The sequence below is a fragment of the Rhinopithecus bieti genome, unplaced genomic scaffold (genome assembly GCF_001698545.2).
Source record: "Rhinopithecus bieti isolate Rb0 unplaced genomic scaffold, ASM169854v2 scaffold_23881, whole genome shotgun sequence".
NCBI classification, from domain to species: Eukaryota; Metazoa; Chordata; class Mammalia; order Primates; family Cercopithecidae; genus Rhinopithecus; species Rhinopithecus bieti.
The window spans coordinates 519,173-537,708 of NW_016811421.1; the positions used below are offsets into that span (position 1 = coordinate 519,173).

An 18,536-nucleotide genomic window follows, 5' to 3' on the forward strand; every position below is an offset into this window, starting at 1 on the left:
TGGATTTTTTCAAAACCAAGATCCAGCTCTACGCTGTCCATAGGACACCTCTGAAATGTAAAGCAACAGATGTATTCAAAACAAAAGGATAGATTAATATATAGCCTGCAAATTCTAATCAAAAGAAATCTGAAGTGGCTTTATTAATATCAGACAAAAACATACTTCAGCACAAGGACTTTTACCAGAAATAAAGAAGGATATTTATTAATGATAATAGGGTCAATTCATAAAAAGGCTATTACAATCCCAATATTGTATACAACTGATAATAGAATGTCAAAATAGAATAAGAACTTACAGGAAAAATAGACAAATCTACGATAATAGTTGAAGATTTCAACACTCATCTTTCAGTAATTAATGGAAGAAATAGACAGAAATCAATAAGGATATAGAAGACTGTCAGCTACCTTGACTTCATTGACATTTACAGAATGTTCCATTCAACATCACAGTATATGTTCTCTTCAAGCGCACATGAAACATTCACCAAGATAGACCCTGTTTAGGTTTATAAAACAGGTCTGAATAAATTTTTAAGAATCAAAATTATGCGAAGTAATCTAGTTGTGACAGAATTAAACTAGAAATCAGTAACAAATATGTATCTGGAATATCCCCTGAATAATTGGAAATTAAACAACATTTATCCAAATAACCTGTGGGTTAAAGAAGACATCACAAGGGGAATCAGAATATATTTTGAAATAATTAAATAATTTGAAATAATAATTGAAATGAAAACAACATATCAAAATGTGTGGGATACAGCTAAAGCAATGTTTAGAGGGAAATCGAAATCATTAAAGGTTTATATTAGAAAATAAGTTCTCAAATCAATAATATAAACTTTTATCTTAGGAAACTAGGAAAAAAGAATAAATTAAACCTAAGCACACAGAAGACAATAAGAGCAGGGGCAAATGAAACCATAAACAGACAACAATAGAGAAATCAAAAGCTGGTCTTTTGAGAAGATCAATAACATTGACAACCTATAGTCAGATTGGTCAGAAACAAAAGAAAGAAGACATAAATTATTAATATTTAGAATTAAGGAGGACATTCTATAGACAGTACAGACATTAAAAGAATAATAAATATTATGAACAACTTTAAGCCAACAAATTTGATAACTCAGTGAAATGGACAAATCTCTTCAAAGACAAGCTACCAAAACTCACTCAAATAGAAATAAATAACATGGTAGCCATATATCTATGAATAAATCATTTTTGTAGTTAAAAATCTTTCTACAAAGGAAACTTCAGTTCTGTATGATGTCACTTGTAAAATGTGCCAAACATATATGGAAGAAATAAGATCAACTTTACATAAACTGTTCCCCAAAAAAATTAAAGAGAAGTGAACACTTCCCAGTTCATTTTATGAGGGCAGAGTTACCCTAATAGCAAAACCAGAAAAAGATACTACAAGAAAAGCAAACAACAAGCTAATGTCCTTCATGAACATAGACAAGAAAAATTATTATCAAAATATTAGCAAAAGGAAATGATGATGGAGTTTCTTTTGGATTGATAAAATGTGCTAAATTTGATTTGGTGATGATTACACAACCCTGAGAATATACTGAAAACCATTTAATTGTACACTTTAAATATGTGAATTGATGTTTCCTCCTAAAATCAGGAACAAAATAAATATACTTTCTCACATAAACTTCTGTTCAACATTAACATAGCCAATATAATAAAGGCAAGAAAAATAAAAGACATATAAATTAAAACAGAAGTAAAGCTGTCTTCATTCTTAAACAACATATGTACATGGATCTATCCACATGAATTTTTATGGAAAATTCTAAGGAATCTCCCAAATAACTTTTAAAGCTAATCATTGAACTTTGCAAGGTCATAGTATACAAGATCAAGTTATAAAAATTAATTATATTTCTAGTAATGAACAACCAGGAATTGAAATTTTTAGAAATTATAATAGCATCAAAATATGAAATGCTTAACAATAAATTTAACAAAATATGTGCAAGACTTGTGCACCAAAATCTACCCAAAAAATGCCAAGAGAATTTAAAAACCCAATAAATGGAGAGAGAGACTGCGTTCGTGGGTCAGAAGATATTAAGATGTCAATTCTTTCCAATAAATCTGTAGATTCAGCGTACTCCTAATAATGCCCCAAAGGCTTTTTTGTAGAAATCGACAAACTGACCCTAAGATTTGTATAGAAATGTGATGTACCTGGAATAGGCAAAACAATTTCAAGCAAGAACAAAAGAGTAGGATTTGTACTACCCGATTTCAAGACTTATTGTAAAGTGACAGTAATCGAGACAGTGTGGTATTGGCATAAGGATAAACATATAGATCAAAATAATGGAATAGAAAGTCCAGAAATAGATCTCCACATGTATGACTTATGGATTTTTGACAAAAGAGCCAAGTTAATACAATGGGTGATTGGGTGGTTTTTCAAGAAGTGGTACTTGGACTATTGGGTATCTGTATGGAGGAAAAACAAAATGAGTCTACATCTTTGTCCCACACCATGTATAAATGTGAACTTGAATCAGACCTCAAGTCTAAATGTAATAGCTAAGAATATTACATTTCTAGAAGAAAAAGTGCAGGAAAACAATCTTTGAGACCTTAGGTTAGGGAAAGGTTTGTTAAGGCATTAAAACACACACACACACACACACACACACACACACACACACACACACACACACAAGAAAACTTGGTAAATCAGACTTCATCAAAATTGGAAACTTTTTTATTTCGAAAGGCACTATTAAGAAAAAGGAAAGACAAGTTCAGACTTAAAGAAAATGTTTTCAAGTTTAGTCTGATAATGGATTTATATTTAGAACATATAAAGAACTCTTAAAATTCAGTAATAAAAAAATAAACCCATTTTTTAAATAGGTGAAAGATTTGAATAGACACATTACTAAAAATCTATGTGGCACATAAGACATGAAAAGAAGTTCAGTATCATTCATCATTAGAGAAATGCAAATTAAAATCACAATCATTATGACTATAATGGCTCGAATTGAAAAGACTGAAAATGCCAAATGTTAATGAGGATGTGGAGCAAATAGGACTTGTATTCATTGCCGGTAGGAATACAAAATGATGTAGTTCCTTTGCAAAATGTTTTGGCAGTGTCTTATAAAGTTAAGCACACACTTACTATATGATTTAGCAATGCTGCCCTTAGACATTTACCGAAGAGAAATGAAAAATGTGTTTACACAAAGACTTGTGCTCAAATGTTTATAACAGCTTTACTCAAAATCACCAAAAATTGGAAACAATAAACAAACTGGCCAAAAAAATGGATGTACAAATAACACTATATTCATACGATTAAATACTACTTGAGAAATGAAAAAGAACACACTACTAATATATGCAACAACATTTATCTCAGAAAGGATTGTGCTGAGTGAAAGAACCCAGCCACAAAAAAAGACGAGACTACTTGGCATAATTCTATTTATATGAAACTGTAGAAAGACAAATATAATCTATAGTGACAGAAGTCAGATTAGTAGTTGGCAGGAGCTGGGACTTGAGGGAAGGAATTGACTACAACGGGAACTTTTAGGAATATGGAATGTCTTATATCATGATTGCAGTGGTAGTTGCTTAACTATATACATTTGTTCAAAAATTCATAGAATTGCACATCTGAAATTAAATTGTAGCTCGACAAAGCTGCTTAAAAGTAATGATGATGAAGATTATGATATGATAATGAAGGAAATGGTGGCATCCTCTCCAAGGCACACAATAAACAGATAACCTCTCTGCATATTTTTCCCCTAAAAACAGGGAATCCACTGACCACAGCGCACTTGAGGGAATTTGATGGGCTAATTTCTTTCTACTGTGTTGAGAAGTCTGAGCTAAAGAAACTTAGCAAGATTTCTGATAATAGAAGCTCTGTTCAGGCTATGTGGCTTGAAGTTTCCCTGTGCCTACTTTGAAACTGATAAGATCAACATTGTTGACCAGGGGTTCTTGAGATGGTATCTGTACATTTTGTGCACATCTCAGAACACTGTCAGTCATGTGGTCAATGGTAGATTTGTGACCCTGTGTCCCATGGTTTGAAGAGCGTGGATTATACAACCAAATACACCTGAGTCTGGATCTAATATTTATATGTCAGATTAATATCTGGGTCTTGATTTCCTCTTCTGTAAAATAGGGATTTCCCAAACAAATGTTATGGCATGTAGTAGGTGGTATCTGATAAATGGAAAGTGTACTGTGTTTCTAAAATAAATTTTAGAAACACTGGAATAATCAAAGTTAAAAAGAAATCTTTATCATGAAACTTCTTAGATCCTTTCATATGAATTGCTAAGAAGGCAAAAGTAAGCAGCCTGTGTCAGTGCTATCTGGATTCCACAAAAAAGAAAGCCCTCTTGATTCTTTGAGGCAAGCAGAGGAGTTAATTAGAAATCCCGTGTGACCATAAGAAAAGCAACAGGATCCAGAAACTTGAGTGTTACTAGGTTTTTCTCGGTCTCTCTCCCCCTCCCCTCCTCCTCCCTCCCCTACCCCTCCCCTCCTCCCTCCCTCTTTCCCTCCTCTCTCTCTCTTGTCTTCTCTCTCCCCTCTGTTTTTCTTTTCATGTCACCTTTGTTCTCTCAGACCAATGTTCCTTACACCACAAGAAATTCAAATGGCAGGATTGTCTGCCCCTAGTGCTTTAGCCAATAGAGAAGGAAAGAGACTTTTTAACTCTAGCTCCAGGTTCAAAAATCCTAAGGAAGGGTTCTGATTCACCCAACTTTGATCAGGTGCTGTTCACTGAATTAGCCAGCCACAGTGCATTATGATTAATTCAACTTGAGTAAAGATGCCCATCCCTGGTCTAGTCAGTGGAATTTGGCCTATAAAAAGGCTTACCGGGCCCCATTTAAACCACGTTATTAAAGTAAAGAGAAAATTGTTTTGTTTGTTTGTTTGTTTTGAGGCAGAGTCTCACTCTGTCGCCCAGGCTGGAGTGCAGTGGCGTGATCTTGGCTCACTGCAACCACTGCCTCCCAGGTTCAGGCTATTTTCCTGCCTCAGCCTCCTGAGTAGGTGGGACTACAGGAGTAGTCCTGTAGTAGTGTAGGACTACAACCTGCCACCACGCCCGACTAATTTTTTGTATTTTTAGTAGAGACGGGGTTTCACTGTGTTAGCCAGGATGGTCTCAATCTCCTGACCTCATGATCCACCTGCCTTGGCCTCCCAAAGTGCTGGGATTACAGGCGTGAGCCACCACACCCGGCATTTTGTTTGTTCAATAATGCTTTTTTTTTAACATTTTAGGTTTGGGGTACAGGTGCAGGTTTGTTATTTAGGTAAATTGCATGCCAGGAGATTTTGGTGTACAGATTATTTTGTCACCCAGGAAATAAGCATAGTAGCTGATAGGCAGTTTTTTTATCCTCACCCTCTTCCCGCCCTCCACCTACCCTCAAGTAGGCCCTGGTGTCTGTTGTTCCCTTCTTTGTGTCCATATGTACTCAATATTTAGCTTCCACTCTAAGTGAGAACATGAGGTATTTGTTTTTCTGTTCCTGTGTTAGTTCACTTTGGATAATGACCTCCATCTCCATCCACGTTGCTGTAAAGGACATGATCTCATTCCTTTTGATGGCTGTGTAGTATACCATGGTGCATATGTGCCACATTTTCTTTATCCACTCTACCAGTGATGGGTATTTAGGTTGATTCCATGTCTCTGCTATTATGAATAGTGCTGTGATGAACACATGTGTCTTTATGGTAGAATGATTTACATTCCTTTGGATATATACTCAATAATGGGATTGTTGGGTCAAATGGTAATTCCATTTTAAGTTCTTTGAGAACTCACCAAACTGCTGTTCACAAAGGCTGACTAATTTACATTCCCATCAACAGTATATACACGTTCCTTTTCTCTGCAGCCTCACCAGCATGTCATGTTTTGACTTTTTAATAGCTATTCTGACTAGTGTGAGATGTATCTCATTGTAGTTTTGATTTCATTTCTCTAATGATTAGTGATGAGCATTTTTTCATGTGCTTCTTGGCCGTGTCTTCTTTTGAACAGTGTTGTTTATGTTTTGGGCCTGTTTTTCAATCAGGTGGTTAGCTTTTTGCTTGTAAATGTATTTGTTACTTATAGATTCTGGATGTTAGACTTTGCCAGATGCATAGTTTGCAAATATTTTCTTCCATTCTGTAAGTTGTCTGTTTACTCTGTTGATAGTTTCTTTTGCTGTCCAGAAGCTCTTTAGTTTACTTTGGTCCCATTTGCCAATTTTTGTTTTTGTTACAATTGCTTTTGGCATTTTCATCATGAAATCTTTGCCAGGTCCTATGTCCAGAATGATTTTTCCCAGGTTATCTTTCAAAGTTTTTATAGTTTTAGTTTTTTCATTTAAGTCTTTAATTCATCTTGAGTTGATTTTTTTGTACGGTGTAAGGAAGGAGTCCAGTTTCAGTCTTCTGCGTATGGCTAGCCAGTTATCCCAGCACCATTTATTGAATAGGGAGTCCTTTCTCCATTACTTGTTTTTGTTGACTTTGCTGAAGATCACATGGTTGTAGGGGTGTGGCATTATTTCTGGGCTCTCTATTCTGCTCCTTGATCTATGTGTCTGTTTTTGTACCTGTACCATGCTTTTGCCTTAGGTGCGTATAGGCCCACAGAGAAACCTAGCCCTAACAAGTAAATTGAAGCTTCCTTTTATGATAGGTCATTATTAATAATTACCTTTTATTGGTAATTAATAACACCAAAATGCTGTTTTGGTTACTGTAGCCTTGTAGTATAGTTTGAGGTCAGGTCATGTGATACCTACTGGTTTGTTCGTTTTGCTTAGGACTACCTTGGCTATTTAGGCTTCTTTTTTGGTTCTATATGAAATTTTAAAATAGATCCTTCTACTTCTGTAACAAATGTCATTGGTAGTTTTATAGGAATAGCATTGAACCTGTGATTGCCTTGGGCAGTTATGGACATTTTAACAATATTGATTCTTCCTATCCATGAGCATGGAATATTTTTCCATCTGTTTGTGTCATCTCTGATTTCATTGAGCAGTGTTCTGTAGTTCTCATTGTAGAAATTTTTCACCTTCCTGGATAGTTGCATTCCTAAGTGTTTTATTCCTTTTGTGGCTGTTGTAAATGGGATTGCATTCTTGATCTGGCTTTCAGCTTGGTTGTTGTCGGTGTATATAAATGCTGATTATTTTTTTCTGTAATTGATTTTGTATTTTAAAACTTTGCTGAAGTTGTTTATCAGATCAAGAAGCTTTGGGCAGAGATAATGGGGTTTTCTGGGCATAGAGTATTATTATCTGCAAACAGGGATAGTTTGACGTCCCCTCTTCCTATTTGGGTGCCTTTTCTTTCTTTTCTTGCCTGATGGCTTAAAGCTAGGACTCCCAATATTATGTTGAATAGGAGTAGTGAGAGAGGGCATCCTTGTTCTGGTTTTCAAGGGGAATGCTGAGAAGAAACATTTTTTCAGTGAGGTAAGGATATCGTTGAGGGGAGACCAAAAATAGATCCTGAAGTCTACTGTTGGCTGCCCACAACATGTGTGGTGCACACACATTCACTTACACATACTTCTTTGCATAATAAAATATGAAAATTGCTTCTCCCATGAGTGGATGCATGTATGATAAATGAGGTAACATAAATTGTTAATTAAAGGAAGTGTTAATTAAAGGAATTCAGCAAAATTCTTGGTTATTTGGCCCTCGAGAGGTCTTGGTCATCAGACTCGAATGAAAAGATCCTCTTTTAGTGAAGTCAAATAAATATCTGTTTTGGGGTTTTTGTTTGTTTGCTTGTTTTTGAGACAGGGTCTTACTGTCACCCAGGCTGCTTCTGGAGTACAGTGGTATGATCACAGCTCACTGCAGCCTCGACCTCCTGGGCTCAGACAATCCTCCCACCTCAGCTCCCTGCGTAGCTAGGACTACAGGCAGGTACCACCAGCCTGGCTAATTTTTGTATATTTTGTAGAGATAGGGTTTTGCCATGTTGCCCAGGCTGGTCTTGAACACCTGGGCTGAGGTGTCCATGAGAAGTTGATGTGAGTAGAACTGGCTGGTGGAAAAGGCAAGCTAGATAACATTAAGCCTGGGGTAGTCAGATACAAAGAAGTCATCCTCCATACCCCAGCATTCAACCCTTCACCAGGGCCTGCTTTGCCTCTTAAGTGTCTCTTGGATCAGAGCAGTATTTTCCGTATCCAGCATCACTATCCAAATCTAAACTGCTGACATCTTTCCTCTTGACTCCAGATCTATTCTTTTTTTTGCGGGAGGGGAAAGAGTCTCGCTCGGTCGCCCAGGCTGGAGTGCAGTGCCATGATGTCAGTTCACTGCTACCTCCGCCTCCCAGGTTCTAGCGATTCTCTTGCCTTAGCCTCCCAGATAGCTGGGATTACAGGCATACACCACCACACCTGGCACATTTTTGTATTTTTAGTAGAGACGGGGTTTCACCATGTTGGCCAGATCTGGTCTCAAACTCCTGACCTCAGGTGATCCAACCACTTCGGCCTCCCAAAGTGCACATTACAGGCATGAGCCACTGCACCCAGCCCAGATCTATTCTTATCTACCTTCAACTCTCTCCTTCAGTCCATCTCCCACTGCAGTGAGTAATCTTTCAAACTGAAAATAGGATCCTCTCTCTTCCTTGCTTAAAAGCCTCCAGTGTTTTTCTGCTATTCCAGGATAAAAATTAAAATCCTGAGCATACCAACAAGGCGCTGCTCCAGGATGTGCCCCAACTCACCTCTCTGCCTCATCTCATCCCACCCTCCTACTTGTTCTGAGCAACCCAGCTACACTGACCTACTCTCAGCTCTAGGACCTGCCGTATTGTCCTCCACCCCACAACCTTTGCACACACTTCTCCCTCCACTGGACTTCTCTCCCTGCTTGCATAGTTAATCATGCTAGTCCTTCAGAGTGGAGGTTGAGCACCACGTCCTCGGAGGACATCCTCTGGGTCAGGTTCCTTGGTCAATCATTCTTGAGGGACTATGTGACTTTCCTTCTGAGCACCTCACTCAGTTCATAGTTACACCTTTGCTGATCTGAAAAATACCCACTGGACTATCAATTCCATTTGTGCCTACTGCTACCAGCATATAGAAGATACTCAGTAAGTATTTGCTGAATGAACGGATCTAAGGGCAGAGCTATCTCCTATAAGAAGATACAAAAATAAGAGTAGAATTGTTGTTTTATTTTGTAAGGTTAATAAAACTCTTAGAAAAATGCAAAACTACTCTCATATTACTGGTTGTAGAATAATAAAGACCTTACCACTGGATGGAAAAGCCAGATTGAACTGAAAGGACGAATAGCTTTGGCTTCACCATGCATTGTTCAAGTTGGGGCTAAGAGTTAGAATTTCAGGCTAGGAGGAATAAGTACGGAGAAGTGCCCTCTTGTTTTGCCAGTCAAGTCATTGCTCCTTTCTCTGGTAAACCAGGTTGCTGTGGCCTGAGGAAGAAAGAACCCAGACTAAGGAGGCGCTAAAATACATGGCCATTAGACCAGGCGCGGTGGTTCATGCCTGTAATCCCAGCACTTTGGGAGGCTGAGGCGGGTGGATTTTCTGGGGTCACGAGTTCAAGACCAGCCTGGCCAGCATGGTGAAACCCCATCTCTACTAAAAATACAAAAATTAGCCAGGCATGGTGGTGTAGGCCTGTAATCCCAGCTACTAGGGAGTCCGAGGCAGGAGAATTACTTGAACCCAGGAAGCAGCACTTGCAGTGAGCCAGGATCGCACCACTGCATTCCAGCCTGGGTGACAGAGCAAGACTCCATCTCCAAATAAATAAATAAATAAATGGCCATTTCCTACAACTTGGAGAATAAGAGAAGAGAGATGGGGTAACAGAAATAAAACTAAGAAATAAAGGGTACATTTATTTGAGTGAAGAAGATTTTAAAGGGCCTTGAAAACCACAGGAGCTCCTCAAGATATTTATGTAATAGAATATATCTTATCCAGGGTTGAGAAAAATAGTATTCAAAACATTTGTCACTTCCGTGCATCTGGAGGCATATGAAATTAGACTCTTGGTAGTGAGCTATGCTTGGCTATGTCCTTGGTGTTTTAACCTCAGGCTTCAGGCTGGAAATGTGTTTTCTAGAGCATACAGGGAACACAAAATATTAAATGAACTTTGCTGTATTCAAAACGCCCAACAGTGTAGCATCCTCCTTGTTTGGCAGGGAAAGGGCTCAGCATTTGGAAACTCAGCAGTGCATTAAGTCTTTTAATAATCATTGTTGACATACAAAGCATATGGCCTTTCAGAATCATTGGGTCAAGTGTTGTAGTTGTCTTCTAGGTTTCTAAAATTACCTTACAAAATTCAAACAAAATTAAATTAGGGCACATTTCAAACTACACTAATTCATGAGTTTTGTGTTATAAGCAATTGAAGTGAGTTTTCTCCTAAGATATAAGAGAATCTATGAGTAACTGATTATATTAATGTAAAGGAAAAAGCAAAATTCACACCCCTGCAGAAAAAGTTAATTTGCATTTCATTAGAAAATCTAGAGGTTCCATATAAGTAGGCCAGCCTTATGGATACCTTATATTTACTTTGTACCTCCTAGTCATGCCTAAGACCCACCTCATATATCACATCATTTCAGAAGCCTTCATTATCTGTTTCCTTACAGTTTGTATCAGTTGTCTGTCACTACAGTAATGCTGTGAAATAAGCAACCATAACACTCAATGGCTTAAAACAATAAGCATTTCTCACTGCACACAAGGCTATGGTAAGCAGGGCCATTCTCGTCTTTGTGGGCTCACTTGTGTCTGCGGTCAGCTGTAGACAGAGAGAGCCTCCGAAGATAATGGCTAGGCTCCCTCACATGTCTCAGAGTCAGCTGCTCAAAGACTGATCTGCTGGGACAACTGGTCTGTCCTCCTCATGTCTCTTGCATGCATATGTTTCTTACCCCCCTCCAACTTGTCAGCCCAGGCATATTCTGATGGCCATCTCAAAGAAGCAAGAGAGAAAGTGGAAACAGGCTAGCATTGTTTTATCAAGCTTGCAGTTTCATTACATTTATTAACATCCCATTGACCAATGTAAGTCACATGGCCGAGCTCAGAGGCAGAGTAGGAGGACACTACAGAGTTACAGGGCAAAGAATGGGAATACAGGGAGGCCATTAGTTACGGCTTTAATGCCATCATCCTACAACCCTACCCCCACTCTGTTCCACCACCAGCATTTATCATTTCCTTGTCTGTGCTGTCTCTCTGTTCCTCTTAGTTCTATGTTTATAATTTACCCATTCTGTTATAATATAGTGGCTAACTTGTCTGTCCTTCTTAAGAGATGAGGGGGTCTTTATGCTGTGTGCATTCATTTATAAGTATTTGTTGACTCCCTGTTATGTGCCTCATTCCTTTACAGCTTTACAGACACCCTAGTTCCTAGCACTGGCCCTGATACATAACAGGCACTCAGTAAATATGTGTTGAATGAATGCATACTTGAAAGCTCCCACTCTCATGTGTATTTTCTTCCCCTTCGAAGGAAAAGGCTGAAGACAGATGCCTTTCAGGACCCCAGTTGAGGCGGCCTTCCTGGCCAGAGCAACTGATGACCAACACAGGGATCTACAGTGAACATCTTCCCCTCCAGACTCCCCCACTTCTCCCCTCCAGAAATCAGGTTTTCTTTTCTCTGCCTTCCTATTCCTCTCAAAGGGAGGTAGGAAATCTCTAACACTTACTCATCCTAGACTCTTTTTATAGTCAGAGCTCCCAAGGAATTTAAACTACTGGCTCTTTGCTCTACAGTGGAGAATCGTCCAGCTCATGGTATGGTCAGTTTGAAAGGAACTGGGTGGCTACTGTTCTTTGATCTTCCCAGATCTGTAGACCAAGAATACAGAAGAATTCTTAGTATGGGTTTGACATAGCTATAGACACAAGATTCTATTCATACAGAATATTAATTCTATCAGTGTGCTGATCAATGTACTGCCTCATTATTTCCCAATTCCATAGAATCCTTCAGGGAAAACTTATATTTCTGGGTACAATCGTAATTCTGAGCTTCTTGATTTTCCAGTGAGTAATGTAAGTTGCTTGGGAGGCAGAATAGCACGGCTTCAGAGTCAGGCCGGCTAATTTAGAATGCCAGCCCTGCCCGTGAGTAACTTGCCTTGATGAAGCCTCTCAATCCTCATCAGTAAGAGACAGTAATAACAGCAGCCAAAATAGAATGACGCTGGCATGTGATAAGTAAATTGTATTCACTGTTAGATTTGGTATTATTATATAACATCCTATAATTTTATACATTGCAAATATGTTCATATTGGTGGTAAAAAATGTATTTTATATAAAATGATCTATGTATTTATTTTTATTAGAAAATAAAGTCATCACTTCTTAAACTACTTTAAAGGTTATATTTTAAAATGCACACAGATACCTCATCTTTTGCAATGGCCTGAAAAGTGTCTTTATTCAGCCAACAGATATGTATTTAGTACCTGCTTTGCACCAGGTTGCTAGGCAATATAATGATGAACAAGGTAACATTGTCCATGCCCTCCTGGTATCCTATGACGAAAGAGTTATTGTTAATACATCAGTATTACTTCCAACTCTCAGTAACCTATCTAGTATCTATAACTTTATAATGATCTGAGATAAATATTTGAACTCATTGCACTGAATACACTGAATATATACAGCTTTTTATATGTCAATCATACCTCAATAAGGTGGTTTTTGAAAAATTGACTGGTTTTCTCTAGCCAAACTATTGTGTGTTCACACTTTAGATTGAAGGAAGGTGGAATTTTAACATCATATATTGTTTTGTTTTTTGGTTTTGTTGTTGCTGTATGTTTATTTGTTTGTGTTTTTTGAGACAGGCTCTCACTGTCACCCAGGCTGGAGTGCAGTGGCACAATCTTGGCTGACTGCAACCTCCACCTCCCACGCTCAAGTTATCCTCCCACCTTAACCTCCCTACTAGCTGGGACTATAGGCATGAACCCCCACACCTTTGCTGTTGTTGTAGAGATGGGGTTTCACCATTTTGCCCAGGCTGATCTCAAACTCCTGAGATCAAGTGACCCACCCGCCTCAGCCTCCTAAAGTGTTGAAATTACAGGCTTGAGCCACCGTTCCTGGCCTCAACTTCACAATTTTCAATGCAGCTGTATCAAATTGTAAAACTTTCTATTTTGTTATGAAATAATGTGTAAAATAGATGTTTCTGAATGTTTCCCTGACCTTCACTCCATCCTTGAATTCCTGTATGGTTCAAGGATCAATTGAGGATTGCTAGTACACATTACTCAGTAGTAAAAAGTTTCATCCATGGGAAAGATTTTTTAGGCTGTGTCAAAATTCCCTCCTATGGAATCTTAGATTGGATCCTGGAACAGAAAAAGCACATTAGTGGGAAGACTGGTGAAATCCAAATAAAATCTGTTGGTTAGTAAATAGAATTGTATCAATGTAAATTTCTTTGTTTTAACTAATGTAGCATGTTCTGTAAGATGTTAACATTAGGGGAAGCTGAGTAAAGGGTATACAGGAACTCAGTTTCCAAAGACTGTAGGATTTCCTCACCACCCTGCTTGTCTCCAGTCTTCTCCCAACCATGGTCAGTTTGTGAATGCCTTGAGAAGAAAGGAATTTTAACATTAGACTAAGAAAAATAGAATTAGGATGGCAAGTATGCTATAAAATCATAATGTGCAGTACTCTCATTTGGCTCCTTTGGAGGTAAAGAATGGATGTTGTAACATCTTCCCATTTGTCTGGAATTTTCAAAAGTGTTTTCATATGTGAAAGAGAAAAGGCCTGCTGTTGGTCTCATCTCACCTGCAAATTTTACCTACTTAAGGGTTAGAGTGATTCAGAAATTCCTTTTTATTTTCATAGGTACAAACACAAGTGCGCCTTGCAAAAAAAAACTTTGACAAATTGAAGATGGATGTGTGTCAAAAAGTGGATCTTCTTGGAGCAAGCAGATGCAATCTCTTGTCTCACATGCTAGCAACATACCAGGTAACAAAGTGATGTTTGTTACAATGAACCAAGGATGGCACAAGGTTTAAGTAACATAAAAATGGTGTTTGAGCTAAAAGTATGCTTTGGCCATTGTGAAGTTCTAAATGCCTTTCCATAATTTCACTTCCCACATCTCTGCCTTCTAGCATCCTACAGTTTAATCAAACCAAATAGTAGCTATTCTCTGTATATACCATAATTTCCCACTTCTCTACATTTACTTATGGGGTCCCTTCTACCTGGAGTGCCTTTCTCCTCCATCCATGCCTTTCCAAATTCCATTCTTTTTAATGTACCAGACAGAATGTCACCTCTTCCAGTAAGCCTCCTCTGAACTCACTTAGCATTGTGTCTGTCCATCTCCTGGCAGATCTTTCTCATCAGGTTGTCAGTATTCCATGTATGTGTTTTTGTTTCCCCTGTTAGCCTCTGAGCTCCTTCCGGATAATACTGTCCATCAGCAACGCTACTGAGCACCAACTGAGGGCAGGATGCAGAATGCTAGATGTTGTAGGAAATATAACAGTTAAGACCAGGGCTGGGCACAGTGGCTCTTGCCTGTAATCCCAGCACTGTGGGAGGCTGAGGCAGGTGGATCACTTGAGGTCAGGAGTTCGAGACCAGCCTGGCCAACATGGTGAAACCCCATCTCTACTAAAAAAATACAAAAATTAGTCAGGCTTGGTGGCAGGCGCCTGTAGTTTCAGCTGCTTGGGAGGCCGAGGCAGGAGAATTGCTTGAACCTGGGAGGTGAAGTGAGCTGAGATCACTCCAGCCTGGGCGACAGAGAGAGACTCCATCTCAAAAAAAAAAAAAAAAAAAATTAAAAAAATAAGACCAGGTTCCTTGTCTTCAAAGAGCTCAAAGTTTAGGAAGAATGTGGAAATAGTGAAGTCTATTTTTTTATACCTCTAGGACAGAGCAGGGTGTGCTAAGTGAAATAAGTTCTAAGAAATCCAATGAAAGCTTAAAGAGGGAGAAATAGAATCAGCTGAGGGATGGCAACAATAAATCGTTAATTATTTACCCTGGGTTTTGGAGGATGGATCAGATGAGAAAAACAGAATGGAAAGGAGAAGGTCCCAGGTGGTGACATCAGGATGAGTTCTGGGAGGCAGCATTCGGGGAAAGAGGGAGGCATATAGTTTGGCTGAAATACAGAGTGTAAATGGGGGCATAATGGGAAACTTGGGAATGAGTTAGAATCATGTTTTACAGAATCTTCAAAGCTACATAGAGTCATACTTCCCTGGGGCCCAGGACTAGAACTGGGCTTTCAAAACATTACTAGCTTTACCGTCTTTCTTTGCAGACCACTCTGCTTCATTTTTGGGAGAAAACTTCTCACACTATGGCAGCCATCCATGAGAGCTTCAAAGGTTATCAACCATATGAATTTACTACTTTAAAGGTATGGAAGCTAGAGGGGCCACTAGAAAATCTTGAGAAAAGTAAAATTTTGTTTGTATCACAAGCAAAGTCCATTGCAGAAAGCGTCATTATTCCAGGACTCAGAATGCGAAAGAGAACTGTGCCCCAAGCAGAGTCTTTTTTTATTTTTTTTTACTGCATCAGGATTCAATACAATGATAATCTACTGCAATCCAAAAACACACATTGAATATTAGGATACATGTTACTGGGAGATGAATTGTGGTGAACTTGAATCTAATGATAGGTCCTGCTCCTTTAAAATACTTGTTTGACATTGCTAAAGGGGAGATTGTACAAGTCCCATAAACTACTTTTAATTATTATATTCAAATATCCTCACTTTAGAAGGTATCCTTCTTTCCTCCCTTACTTCTGAAATGTATCATTTTATTCTGAGAGTACCATCCAACATAAAATTGAATTTTTCTGTAAGACTACAGCAGTATTTTCTAATTGAAAAAGCGGTATTAAACTCAATGATTTTGGGGCTCAGAAGGGATACATGCACAGTGTCTGATTCTCAGTATTGGATCTGCACATGGAGTTGTTTTTCTCTCTCCTGGTTACAAAAGATGAATGCATATTGAGACAAAGAAGTGATTTTGGTTCCAAAAGGATTTTAAGAATGATGAGAGAACAGTGGTTACTTCATTGCCAGGTCATGTCTTTGAAAGAAAAAAAAAGAGGCGTGAACTAGCTAAAGTTCACCTTGAACTTGCCTTGCTCTTGATTGTTCAAGCAATTTGTATGCATTTCATCACCTTGCTTGACATCAAAACATTAAAATTCTTTTTTTTTTTTTTTGCCTTAAATCACTTTTTTGATTTTGAGATATGTATAATGTCACTGCATCTATACAAGTACCAAAAAATGCTTTAAGACCTTGGCCCTTAAAATGAAGATTCCAAGAGGAACCCAGGAAAGTCCACTCACCTTGTGCTGCAGACAGGACACCTGGCCAAAGAATTTGTTCCTCATTATCCCCTCCCAGCTGGCTGCACGCCCATTGATTGGCACTAGCTGGCATGTTGCATGGTGAATGCATTCAGAGTGTGTACTGTTTTGCTCTGTCAACTATAAGCACTTCAGGGAAAGGGGAAGGACCTTTTATTTCTTATGTATCCTCTTTTGTCCAGCCAAATGTTTTGTACACAGTGTGCTCAGCCTTCCCTTTCACACTGGCAGTGTTACCAGTGTTGGCAGGAGCTTCATCATCTCTGATTTACTGCTGTTTTCAGCACCTTCAGAAGCAGGCATTCTGACCAAGGCAGACTGGTTAAAAGTATAACTATTCACAATTCTTATACAGGCCTGAGCGAAATCCCATGGATTTTACTCTTTGATGAGGCAGAGGCTTTTAGGGTTGAGGGCATGAATGTGAATTGGGTTTTCTTTTATATATCATTTCAAAGGTTATCTGTCTTTTACAAGACAACTGTACATTACATACACCAAGATGAAATGATGCCTACCCCAGATATAATTCAGAAGAACTTCAGGCATGAGTTAGTTGCATATAAAGTACAATGTGAATTCGTGAAATTGAAGTTGTGCCACAAGCATGGAAGAACCCATATGTGTATCCCTGGCCTCCTGTGCTGAGGAAAATATGGCTCCTTAATTTTTGCTACGACATTTATCCTGCAGAGAAGATCAAGCTGATTATGCTAGAGCATTTCTGGGCAGATAATTTAGTGAAAGTTTGACAGCAATGGTTCAGGACATACTTACAAATATTTTGGGCAGATGACTATCTGTTAGCTTTTACATCCCCAGAACCTTCCTTAAATTATGGTTTAAGTAATAGTTCATGGTTTAATTGTAATATAATCTTAGTGGGAGTAATAATGTATCTGTTAAGGTATAATGATGATGTTATGGTAATATTAAGAATAAATGTTCAGAAACCAACCAAATAAACTGTACTTTTGTTCTTTTGTTACCTCTCTAGAATGTTATTCATCTAGGCTTTCAATGATGACATATTGCATTAGAATCTCAAGCTGATAGATAATTATTAGGTTGGTGCAAAAGTAATTACAGGTTTTTCTATTACTTTTAGTGGCAAAAACCACAATTACTTTTACACCAACCTAATATTTTCTTTTATGTGTACTCAAATATGATATAATGGAATCCTGTTATGACACAACTCACTATTACATCGATATAAGTACATTGCATATTGTTTTGTATGCCACAAAACATGAAGATGGAAACCATTAATACTTTATGTATCACAGTAAAATACAAGGATAAGATATTGTGTGACTTCTCAACCCTCTTGCACCAGTATATTTAATACATATCCTGTGTTTATAAGATTTGTATTTTATCAAGTCATCTTTTAATATATATAATTTTATTCTGAATGGCACTGTATGTTGATAATGGCCATTTTGAAATTTAAGTAAATATTTCCACGATTAATTTATTCTGTGGGTTTACCTAAGCAAATAACCCCTGAAATGCCTTTTGGGACTCTGACTGGAAAGAAAACATTGTCTTTAAAGAGGGTTACCAAGCTCTGTTAATGAAAAGCAAGCCATTTGTTTTCTTTTGCTTCAGGGTGTATTCTGAGTGTGTTGGTAATTGTGCCATTGCAGCTGTATTTCCTGACTGTTAGTTTTATGCTTGATGAAGGATGATAATTAATGTGTTAAACACTTGGTGCATCCTGTTTGGAGGGACAAGTTTTTTGCTACAGAATTACAGAGATGTAACTCATGCCCCAAGAAGTACAAAGTTTTACTTCTACTGAACCTTTCTGTAGAAAATAGAGTTATAATTCTTTTACAAAATAATTTTATTATAAAGATGAATTGAAAAATATCCAAGTGACTGTTGTGATATTTTGTTGTAATGTTTTATGTGACAACAAATATTGCTTTTTTACACAAGCCTAATGTAATTATATTGATTCTACTTTTACTGACATATTCCTTCATTTTAATTTTTTTATAATAAATAGATTTTGTAGCATTTTAACTTTGTAATTTAGCTTTAAAA

General features: G+C 37.9%; 1 protein-coding gene across 1 annotated transcript in view; it reads left to right on the forward strand.

Moving 5' to 3' along the window:
- Window positions 1-18,536, forward strand: part of ICA1 (islet cell autoantigen 1) — a 161,237-nt gene that overhangs the window by 98,444 nt on the left and 44,257 nt on the right. Inside the window, 2 exon segments of the mRNA XM_017893892.1 lie at window positions 13,965-14,090; window positions 15,406-15,504. Of these exon segments, the coding sequence (XP_017749381.1) occupies window positions 13,965-14,090; window positions 15,406-15,504 (225 nt within the window).